The sequence below is a fragment of the Lepidochelys kempii genome, chromosome 3 (assembly GCF_965140265.1).
Source record: "Lepidochelys kempii isolate rLepKem1 chromosome 3, rLepKem1.hap2, whole genome shotgun sequence".
NCBI lineage: Eukaryota > Metazoa > Chordata > Testudines > Cheloniidae > Lepidochelys > Lepidochelys kempii.
This window is the reverse complement of record NC_133258.1, coordinates 158,923,098-158,935,240: the sequence shown is the minus strand read 5'-3', so window position 1 is coordinate 158,935,240 and position 12,143 is coordinate 158,923,098. Positions and strand designations below refer to the sequence as shown.

The window sequence follows — 12,143 nt, the reverse complement described above, 5'->3', positions numbered from 1 at the left end:
CTTTGTCAGCCTTTTTGATTATGATGTCAGAGTTGTTCCTCAAGATGTTGATGGCGTTGTGTTCTGCATGACTGAGGTTATGGGGCAAGTGATGCTGCTTTTCCACAATTTCAGCCCTTGCACGTCAACGGAAGCAATCTATGTAGAAGTCCAGTCTGTTTCGACCTTCAGGAGGAGTCCATGCAGAATCCTTCTTTTTGTAGTGCTGGTAGGAAGGATTCTGTGGGCTAGTATGTTGTTCAGAGGTGTGTTGGAAATATTCCTTGAGTCAGAGATGTTGAAAGTAGGATTCCAGGTCACCACAGAACTGTATCATGTTCATGGGCCTGGAGGGACAAAAGGAGAGGCCCAAATAATACAGATACCTCCCACTTTCTTCACAGACACATTCTCCGAGAAGCGTTGGGGGGAGCTTGCCCCGCTACTGGCCCTGACAATCCTGATCCCTGGATAAACAGAGGACTTTGGTCTCCAGTGGCCAAATCCTGCCTTGCCTTATGTCCATGTAGCCTCATAGAAGTCAGTGAGGTCAGTTTCCCTCCAGATTTACCAGTTTTGTACATTTTACCGATAATGGATCACTTAAAAGACTAAAACCCTAAAAAGGCTATTAAGAACAGGTATATGGGAATGGATTAGGGGATGGATTTAGGGACTGAATGGCTAGGCAGCAGTTCTGTGGAAAAGGACCTGGGGTGACAGTGGACGAGAAGCTGGATATGAGTCAGCAATGTGCCCTTGTTGCCAAGAAGGCCAATGGCATTTTGGGATGTATAAGTAGGGACATAGCGAGCAGATCGAGGGACGTGATCGTCCCCCTCTATTCAACATTGGTGAAGCCTCATCTGGAGTACTGTGTCCAGTTTTGGGCCCCACACTACAAGAAGGATGTGGATAAATTGGAAAGAGTCCAGCGAAGGGCAACAAAAATGATTAGGGGTCTGGAACACATGACTTATGAGGAGAGGCTGAGGGAACTGGGATTGTTTAGTCTGCAGAAGAGAAGAATGAGGGGGGATTTGATAGCTGCTTTCAACTACCTGAGAGGTGGTTCCAGAGAGGATGGTTCTAGACTATTCTCAGTGGTGGAAGAGGCCAGGACAAGGAGTAATGGTCTCAAGTTGCAGTGGGGGAGGTTTAGGTTGGATATTAGGAAAAACTTTTTCACTAGGAGGGTGGTGAAACACTGGAATGCATTGCCTAGGGAGGTGGTGGAATCTCCTTCCTTAGAAGTTTTTAAGGTCAGGCTTGACAAAGCCCTGGCTGGGATGATTTAATTGGGGATGGGTCCTGCTTTTGAGCAGGGGGTTGGACTAGATGACCTCCTGAGGTCCCTTCCAACCCTGAGATTCTATGATTCTATGATTGCTAAGAAATCCACTTTCAATGCTGGGGTGCTTAGCCAGATATATGTCCACGATTAAGCACTTTGTATCTACAATTTGTGACTGTGATGAATCTCCCTTGCTAGAAAGGTTAGTGTTATACTATAAATCAAATTCTGAAGAAGGCGAAAAAAGCAGCAGCGATAAATTACCTGAGTCTGGAATCAAACTGTATAGTTGGGCCATGATTTGTCATCTGCCTAGGACAGGGGTTCTCAAACTGTGGGTCGTGACCCCTCAGGGGGTCGCAAGGTTATTATATGGCGGGTCGCGTGCTGTCAGCCTCCACCTCCAAACCCTGCGTTGCCTCCAGCATTTATAATAATGTTAAATATAAAAAAGTGTGTTTTTAATTTATAGGGGGGGGTCGCACCCACAGGTTTGCTGTGTGAAAGGGGTTGCCAATACTAAAGTTTAAGGATCACTGGCCGAGGAGATAGAGCTTTGAGGGTACTAGAACTGAAGCTACTGGCACAGGATAAGATGTCTCTACATGTGTTAAAAGTTCCAAAGATAAATAAAAGTTCTGTGACTGCGAGATGAAAAGATTCCGAAAAAAGGGAAAGGTTGGGCTCCATTACAATACCATGATAGAGCTCCAAAGGGGGGTCCCTATGGCAGCTGAACTAGTACCAACCAAACTCCAAATGCCTTTTGTGGGGCAGCCTGACCTTAGCTGTGGGGGCTCCAAGACACTGCAAGACATGAAGCCAAGATGCCTACAAAGGTTTCTGCCTGGTGAGAAATGATTGCTGTCGGCAAATGAATCTTTATGGTTGTAAAAAAGACCATCTGAGAAAATTAGAGAAAAAGACCAACTAAGAAAGGGGAAAAGCAGTAGAGATAGTGACAGGGCTCTATGGTCTTGTCTACAGGAGCCTTTCTTCCTTAAAATTTTATTTCCCTGTTGCTACCTATTCACTTCCACCAGCGTTGATGGTAGGAGCGTTTCTAATGTCCACCCAGTTTCTCTCTCTGAGAAATGACCCACGTCTTGGGTCCAAAGAGCCCTGACACTTGGAGCCATGTTGTTACTAGGGAGAGACTTTTCAAGGTTCCCTTCTCACAAGAGTTTGGCACAAACTGCTCTCTAATATCTACATGAGTCTCCCAGTGATTTAATCCTGTTATAGAAAATCGAAATAGTTGAAAACAATCTTCTGGTTTTTTTTTCAAGGGCACTTTAAATCCCAAACAAAAGTGAAACTTCAGTACTAGATCTCCACTTTTCTTTTCAAATGGTTCAGTTATAATACTTAGCCTTGGAATAACTCTTTGTAACCATTCACTCATTTATTCTCAGAACACCCCAGCGAGATAGGCAAATATTATAATCCCCATTTGACAGACAGGGGAAACTGAAGCAAGAAGAGGATAAGTGACTGATCCAGGGTCTCTCAATAAGTCATTGGAGTGGAGTCAAGATTAGAACTCAGCATTCAATCCTGTGCTCATTTCTTTAGACCATATTGCCTCTCATAGACCCATCAGACTTGCAGATATGCTTAGTCTACTGAAAAGCTGTTTTAAACTATAAAAATCACAGAGATGCTTTTCTGATAGACCTGTTCTCTTCTGCCTTTTCTTTTCTTCAGCTCGTGTTGCCTGAGTATTCTATCCATAGCCTTTTCTGCATCATGTTCTTGTGTGCTCAGGAATGGCTAACCCTGGGGCTGAATGTTCCTCTGGTTTTTTATCACTTTTGGAGGTAAGGCTGTCTTCTGTGTACTGGACTATTGTCACCCTCATTTGCCCAATCAACATGTGTGTATATGGCACCGGATAATGAAAACACGGCAATAACACGAAGGATGGATTTCTTTCTCCAATCTCCCTTTCTGTACCATTAGTTGCACAGGTGGATGAAACTCAGTTCTGCTGTGGGTTCATACTTTTAAGATGAAAGGGCCTCAAACTTTAACAGTCAGTCTGGAGAAAGAGGAAAACATGAGGCATTCAGGTTCCAGTGAAGAGGATGGCATGGATTTTAAAGTTTCTACAAACCTGAATATTAAAAGAAATATTTTAATGACTTTTTTTGGGGGGGGGGGGAAAGGAAAATAAAATAAAAAAATAAAATCTTAGATTAAGTTAATTAACTATTCCTACACAGTGTTGGAACACAAATACTACAGCAGCATAGTTGTGCATGAGAACCAGGAAATGACTAGAATATGAAAGTGAAACTAACCATTGCACTAGGCACTGTACAGACACAGGGCAGTCCTGGCCCGAAAGAGTCTGCTATCTAGAGATATTGATTTCAGGTGTGGAGACGAAACTACCCTCTCAACCCTTCCATCAGGGTTGTGGATCATTGATGGGGGGAGTCTGAGGGATGTTTCCACTTTCACTATCTGTACTTGTGGTTAGGGTCACCAACTGTCTAATTGCACAAACCCAAACACCTTTTCCCCACCCCTTCCCCAAGGCCCCACCCCATGCTCTGCCCCTTCTCGGAGGCCACTTCCCCTGCTCACTCCAGCCCCCCTCTCTCCATTGCTCACTCTCCCCCACCCTCACTCACTTTCATGGGCTGGGGCAGGGGGTTGGGGTGCAGGCTCTGGGAGGGAGTTTGGGTGTGGGAGGGAGCTCCAGGCTGATGCTGGGGCAGGGGGTTGGGGTGTAGGAGGGGGTGCCAGGTGGCTCTTCATGCTGCCCCTGCCTGTAGGCACCTCCCCTGCAGGTTCCATTGGCCGCGATTCCCCGTTCCTGGCCAATAGGAGCTGCAGAGTCAGCGCTCAGGGTGGGGGTAGCGCGCGGGGACACCCTGGCTGCACCTCCACCTAGGAGCCATGGGGACATGCTGGCCACTTCCGGGAGCAGCGCAGAGCCAGGGAGCCTGCCTTAGCCCTGCTGCACCACCAGACTTTTAGTGGCCTAAAATCTCCTGGATTGGCTTCAGTAGCCTCCAGGAGATCAAGCCCGATTCCAGGAGACTCCCAGCCAAAATGGGAGAGTTGGCAACCCTACTTGTGGCCAGATTCTCTGATCTTCTCCAGCCACTTTGTGCTGCTCTGCAGAGTGGCTGGATTCTGGCTGTAGCTGTCTGCAGACAAGTTTTCCATTAGTATAAAACTGGCAGAGGCAGCCTCCCCCATCCCATCCCAGTGGGAGGGAGGGGGCATTGCAGGAGTGGGACGTGGTGGCGTGGAGCTGCTCTATGCCTGATCTTCCACTGGTTAAGATCACTGAGGGACATTAAGAATTAGTTGCTTAAGGTAAAGCTTCTCTTCAGCAGCTCTAATTTATGCTAGAGCCAGACAATGTAGGATCAGGGAACTGCAGCCAGCCCCCTGGTAGCCAAGCCCCCAGTTCAACCTAGCAAAGAATCAGCCCTCCATCTGTCCTTAGGATAACTAAGGGACTTTAATTCCCAGTGCTGTCAGTATAGCACCTTTCAGGAGCACTACATTCCCATAAAAATTTAAAAAGACTTACATCATTTTTATCTTGTCAGGGTCTCTTTATATCAGGAGGGCTAAAGAATGTAGCAGAAACCCACTGCTGTGTAGCAGTGCAAAGAGCAGGGTTATAGTGAAGAAGATAATTAGGAGTATCTTGGTTTCGAACTAAAGAGCGGTAGCTCTGTCGTGGTATTTGCTACAAAAGCTCAGTACTAATTACAAGTGGAATGGCACCGTGTATTATTCTGAGTTTAGAGTGACAATCTAATTCTCAAAAAGCTTGATGGAGTTGTGAATGTGCTTTCTCTCTGGTGGGGCTGAACACATGAAAGCTAATAGTATTTCCAACACAGTTTTCGCAGAGGGGAACACCTCAAGTGTCACAAGAACAGGTGTCTGGCAAGTGTGAAAATTATATTTAATGTGCAAGGCAAAAATGTTGTTTGTGGATGGCGAGTGTTTATCGTCATGCTTTGGGGGGAATACAGTCGATCTTTAGCTGCAGAGATTTCTGGGTATGTATGCTATTACTTTTATTATTATGCCTCTAGTAAGGATCAGGGTCCATTATGCCAAGTGCTATACAAAGACACAGGAAGATGTGGGGTGAAATCATAGCCCCAATGAAGTCAATGGAGCCAGAATTTCACCTGTGGCCCCTTTTGAAGAATCTGCAGTCTATATAAAGATGAGTGAGTGTGACAAATGCTAGAAGGGAAGGCGGGAGAGAGGACATGGTTATCATTAATGAGAAGTTAAACATCTGGTTCCATAGGTTGGCTATGTGCTGGCTCTGCATCATTTAAAAGGATGGGTGGGTTTTTAAATAAACATGTAAATATAATCGGTTACTATCCTGTATTTTTAACAGTAATAATAATACTTCATCTAAGGATCTCAAAGCATTTAACTAGAATTGATCAGGAAATTATTTTTCCCCACAAAATAATTTAGACAAAATCAATGTATTTTCTTCAACATTTTTCTTCTTTTTTTTGAGCTTTTGTTATAAACCCAAACATTTTCAACAAATATGGAAATTTCCCTTGTGCAGAAAAGTCATTTTCCATTCAAAAATTATTCTGGTGGCAAATTTTTCAGCCATATAACAATGCAACTAAGCCATATAATACATGCCGTATGAGTAGGGCCCTATCAAATTCAAGTTCCATTTTGGTCAATTTCACAGTCATAGGATTTGAAAAATAGTAAATTTCATTATATCAGCTATTTTAAGTCTGAAATTGCTGTAATTGAAGGGGTCCTGACCCAAAAAGGAGTTGTGAGGGGGTCACAAGGTTATTGTGGGGGAGGAGGGAGGGGTACTGCTACCCTTACTTCTGTGCTGTTGCTGGCGGGTGCTGCCTTCAGAGCTGAGCAGCTGGAGAGCGGCCACTGCTGGCCAGGAGCCCAGCAATGAAGGCAGAGTAGCTGCCAGCAGCAGCAGCATAGAAGTAAAGATGGCCTGGTATGGTTTTGCCACCCTTCCTTCTGCGCTGCTGCCTTCAGAGTTGGGCCCTCAATCATCAGCTGCCACTTTCCGGCCACCCAGCTCTGAAGGCAGCAGTACAGAAGTAAGGGTGGCATAGCAAGGTATTGTCACCCTTACTTCTACACTGCTGCTGGCAGGTCGCTGCCTTCAGAGCGGGGTGCCCGGCTCACAGCTGCCACTTTCCGTCCACCCAGCTCTGAAGGCAGCGCAGGAGTAAGGGTGGCAATACTGCGACCCCCTGCAACTCCATTTTGGGTCAGGAACCCCAATTTGAGAAATGCTGGTTTCCCCTGTGAAAACTGTTTAGTAATTGGGTAAAAACACGCAAAAGACCAGATTTCATGGAGGGAGGCCAGATTTCACGATCCATGACGTGTTTTTCATGGCTGTGAATTTGGTAGGGTCCTACATATGAGGTATGCAAGTATTATTATATTCTTTTTACAGATGGATAAACTGAAGTGCTTATTGGTTCAGAGAGAATTACCTGTTGTCATGCAGTTAGTCAGTGACGTAGCTGCTATTAGAATTCAGGAATCTTGATTACCTGTTCTGACCACTAGACAACACTGCCACTCATAACATATTAGTATTAGAGAGTAAGTCACAGTCACATAAGGAGGATGGTTTCAGAGTAACAGCCGTGTTAGTCTGTATTCGCAAAAAGAAAAGGAGTACTTGTGGCACCAGCAGGAGAGTGGGGTGGGAGGAGGTATTGTTTCATGGTCTCTGTGTATATAATGTCTTCTGCAGTTTCCACAGTATGCATCCGATGAAGTGAGCTGTAGCTCACGAAAGCTTATGATCAAATAAATTGGTTAGTCTCTAAGGTGCCACAAGTACTCCGTTTCTTTTTTTATAAGGAGGATGGAATGTATTTTTCTAAACAGTTAATCGAACATAGGAAGTCCACAAGAATTAATTGCTACAGGGATATATGAGTAATCTATTTAGATTAGTATCAGATTTCAACAATGGCCAATGCCATATGCTTCAGAGGAAGATCTAAAACCTCCACACTGAACCTTACTGTGGATTGCTATATCATGGGAGGAAATGGGATTTCTTCCTGACTCTGGCTAGTGATCCAGGCCATGAGGACCTGCAACCTGTAAAAATTTGATTGAGAATATTAATGTCGCTCCAGATGTTTTCTCTTGCTCTTTCAGGTATTTCCATTGCCCAGCGGATAGTTCAGAGCTCGCATATGATCCACCTGCAGTCATGAATGCAGACACCTTGAGTTACTGTCAGAAAGAAGCATGGTGTAAACTAGCTTTCTATCTCCTTTCCTTCTTCTACTATCTTTACTGGTAAGCTTGATCATTCCCATGTGGAAGTGGTACAGAGCTGTTTTTTATGTAAAAATTAAGCTTGCGCTATAGACCAACAAGAACAGACAACCTCATTCCCTTTGTCTTGAGTAACCATTTCAGTCCCTGATTCAGGACAAGATCCCTGTTCAGAACAGCACTTAAGCATGTGTTTAAGACCCATTGAGGTCATAGGACTTAAAGTGAAGCACGTACTTACGTGCTTTCCTGAATTGGCCCCAATGCATCCTTAAGGTTTCCAATACAGTTTCATTCAACCTTCAGTCAAAAAGCTATCTCTGCTAGGAAACTAATTTTTTTTTGGTCCTTTGGATAGTCTGTTTAGATGGATGTCACTCTATATTGATATCATAGCAAATAAGTTACATCAGCTGTTAATAAGATATAATATTAGGGTCAAATCCTGCCCTATGCTTTGCGAGTTGATTCTTACCTAACACTTAAAAGAGCACTAGAAAGGGGGCTCCATGGCTGCAGGTGCATGCTTTGGTCTGCAGCAGTAAGGTGCACTTGGCAGTACCTCTCCTGTGGCCTATCCTGAGCCAGCCTACCTTGCATTATAAAGATAGATAAGGCCTCATCCGAATGTCACTGTAGGTCAAGGAAAGACTCCAGGTCCATGGACAGCTCCACCCCACCCCTCCCCCTTATACTGTCACATTTACTAAGGGCAGAGACGAAAATGGCTGATGCAAGGAATATGCAGGGATCATGTCTAGTTAAGGAGACACCTGCATGATCCTTGCACTTTTGCTGGTAGGAGCCATGTAATTACACTAAAGCAGCTTGACAACACAAATTCATGCTTTTAATTTTAAATGAAGTTATTTTATTTTAGTTTTCCCTCTACTCCTCTCATAGCTGGGATCATGTCCGGTACCCCATCTCCAAGCACCCTTATGTTGCATAATGCTTTGTAAAGTGGGGCTTGTTCAATCAATACACTGCTGTGGGAGGCTGAATGTCCCTTCCTGATTAGCAATAGTGATAATGTAATATCTGCTCACTTGTCAATTACAGCATTATCCTGAGGTCTAAATGCTGCAGGCTGCATGTTAAAATTTGTGGCAGTTAAATTAAAAAGTAATAACTAAGAGCAAAATTATGTCTGGCCAAATCTGTGTGAGAAGGCACAAGGGTCCTGCCCCCTCTTACCCATCTGCTCTCCTTGGCATGAGTCAGATACTGTCTGAGTGGGAAGGACAGGGATTATGCTTTGTTAGCTCTCCTGGCAGTGCTAACTTCACCCATCCCTTCCTTGGCCTGTTTGGAGAAGGCAGAGCCATAGTACCTTTTCCTTCACCCTTTTGTACTGGCCAGCAGACTAGTATCAGCTAGTTACAGTCTTTTCAGAATTCCCTGCAGGGCTCAGCCCCTTCTGAAGCACTCATTTCTGTCATCCTAAAACGTGGCCAGAAACTTACCATTCCAATCTGGCCCTAAGCAATTTAGTGTAAATTACAGAATCACCTATGCCACCCCTACCTATATTATCAGAGATGGAGATACAATGAAGCAGGTCTGTGGTAGTATAATATGATTTCATAGTTATACAGAGTTACACTTAAGATATATGTATCCTGTCCAACTGATCTCTTTATTTTTGATGTTTGCTCCATTGCATGAAGATTTTTTCTTTTAAGAAATGAAACAACACTATTTCAGTGGAAACCCTGCTTTCCCTTCTGGGAATGGCTGGCAGAAATTTCAAAGATCAAACACAATAGTAGAATGGTTTTATTTTCTTCACTTTTCAGGCTCAGACATTGTCCATTATTAAGCTCATACACAACTTGTATGGAAAATGGCTAATGAGTTCATAGCATTTTGAGTGATTTCTGATACTAATCTTGAATCCACCGTAATTCAGTTGCTATAGAGAGATGGAAGGAACGTGAGCCAGTATGGCAAAGGAAGGCATAGGCCGTTAGAGTCAAAAATTAGGAATGGAGGGTAAAGGTTATAAAAATGAAAGTGTTCTGCATACTTCAAAGGGACGCTTTCATATTGGCTCTTTCTCTTTTGCATTCAGCATGATCTACACTTTAGTGAGCTCTTAACTCAAAAATCATCATTAAAGACTGGGAACAACAAAGGATGGAGAGCAAGGACAAGTCAGCCTACAGTGATGCTTGGTAAAAAGAATAGCAAGGAGAGGAAAGCTTTGAACCTGAGCAGTAATACAGTATATGAAAGACACATACAGTAAGAATAATGGCCAACTGCGGCTCTGGAGTACCATGGAGACTAGGCTGAGTAAACTATGCTTATCTTCTGCTTCTCCGTGTATCCCAGTCTGTGGCTGTAAAAAAAACCAAGCAAAAAATTATTACATGTGGAAGCAAAGTCAAAGAACTATTGGCATCTGATGGGAGATGCTGCTTAGTGAAATTGGTTCATCACAAACTGCTATTTCACAAGGAACAAAGCTTCTCAATGACTATTTTGTACTGAAGAGTGAAGGGCGAGGATCACCATCCATGGGAATGGTGGCTAAGGATGCTGCTAATACACACGTTAAATACACAGCATTCTGAGCATGAACACTCATCGGAATCAAGGTGGGATTCATGTCAGTTATCCAAGGATGTTCATCTGACTCCAAGGAAAAAGAGTTATTGTATCTGACAATTAAGTGTTTTTAATGCTTTTTTTCCCACCCATGACAAAGAAATTAATAACTTGCACTGGTAGTGCAGTGAGTTCCAAAAATATACTGTTCCTGTGATTGAATATCCAGTGGTATATATTTTTATATTCCATCTGTGATGCAACAGTTTATGTATGGTACAATTATGTCTAAAATGCATTCAGTTGTGACCTAATTCTGTCAACCATCCAGTAGCATAGTTTTCCTCTTATTGGGGAAAAAAATTGTTAAAAATCACAATATTATGGAATGGTATAACATGAATATTCTACACACCAGAATGGTGTATACAAGATATTGTACCTGTAAAGGACCAGATTATTTTAGTCTGTAATTTTCTCATGCTGTTTCATGTGTGTTGTCCAGTTTAATCTGAAATTAATGGGCTGTTTAGTGCTTGTTTCCCCACATATTGGACAAGTATTGTGAAGGACGGTCAATCCTTTTTAAAATAATTGAATGCAAATGTTTTTATTTCATCTTAGAATACAGGTTGATATGATGGACTGTGTGTGCTTGTGAATGAATAAATATATATGTACACACACACAATCCAGCTATAAATATATATTAAGGTAAACTGTTTGAAACCTGTGACTAGGGTGCTGCGCTTCTGGAAAGTATTTTACACACTGGCTATTGTATTGAAAACAAAAGGTAATGTAAACAGTAATTTAACTTCTCATCTCATTGAGAAGTCCAGCCCTATACTTCTTAAATGAAAACTACAATGTAATACAGAGATATTCAAACTACACAATTCCAAAGAAGAGTAGGTCACTATAAAGATAATTAATTGCCATAAATATTATTTGGCCAGATCCCATTGGCTTTACTCACACGTAACCCTTATTCTCACAAGTAATCTCCTTGACCTCAGTAGGACTGCAGGATGGGCCATTTGTCTCTACTCAAGGCAAAACTTTCAATCAAATCAAAGGGTGAATTGTTTGAATATGGGGCCAGATTCTGGCCTTCACTAAATTTGCTTTGAACTGCGCTAGAAATGCAAAGCAGATTTAAAGCTGGCCTAAGTAGCTAGCTGAGGATTTCCTTAATGTAAGGGGAAGCCTTGAGTGGCATAGGGCTGGCTACATCAGCCCTACACAACCCTGCTTGTAGCCTTAAGCATAAGAGCTGTGTCTGGTGGAGGGTGTGAGGTCAAAGGGATTTGAGGAAAGATCCCTCACAGCATCTTGCAGGATCAGCCTCCAAAGAAGCAAGAACCACATAGTAGCAAACCAGCCCTGTTTACTAAATGGAGATGCTAAAATAGTGGCAGGCATATCTGAATGCTATATTCTCTTCAAACATATACCAGATCTTTGCAGTTTTCTTGTAAAGGCAAGTTTGATTCCATAGAGTTTATCAAATGGTACAGTAAGTAGAACAGATTGTTTGTTTTGTTTTTAAAGTAAAATAGCTTTGTTTTATGATAAAATGTCTCGTTACTGTAAACAATCCAGAAACTTAATCTGAATTCCTTTGTATTGTGACTGAATGGCCTAGCATCGTAACCAGTATAAGGAGCTGAGGGATGTGTGTCACAAAGGGTAAAGAATAAAAACGTTTGCAAGACTGAAATTATCTTTTTCTATTTCTAGTTTTGCCAGCCTTACTTTAAGAGGGGCATCATGAGTGGAGCAAGAGACAAGAGGTCTGGGTTCTGTCCCTAACTCTCCAGTTGACCTGCTGTGTGCCCTTGGTCAAGACACTAGCTAGAATCAAACCTGAGTCAGGGGAGTGTGTGGCAGGGCTCCATTGTCCCAGAACCTGGGCAGAAACTGACTGTGATTCTGAAAGTCACAATCTGGTTCCTGCTTCTCCTTTGCTTCAAGAGGGAAGTACTCTGTGCCAGCCCTTTGCTGGTGCTGC

General features: G+C 43.0%; 1 protein-coding gene across 1 annotated transcript in view; it reads left to right on the top strand.

The window, feature by feature from the left end:
• Positions 1 to 11,844, top strand: part of CNIH3 (cornichon family AMPA receptor auxiliary protein 3) — an 86,729-nt gene extending 74,885 nt beyond the window's left edge. The window contains exons 4-6 of the mRNA XM_073338744.1: positions 2,981 to 3,093; positions 7,454 to 7,597; positions 9,651 to 11,844. Of these exons, the coding sequence (XP_073194845.1) occupies positions 2,981 to 3,093; positions 7,454 to 7,597; positions 9,651 to 9,678 (285 nt within the window). The 3' untranslated portion in view covers positions 9,679 to 11,844. The remainder of the gene's footprint in view (positions 1 to 2,980; positions 3,094 to 7,453; positions 7,598 to 9,650) is intronic.
• Positions 11,845 to 12,143: the final 299 nt, after the last annotated feature.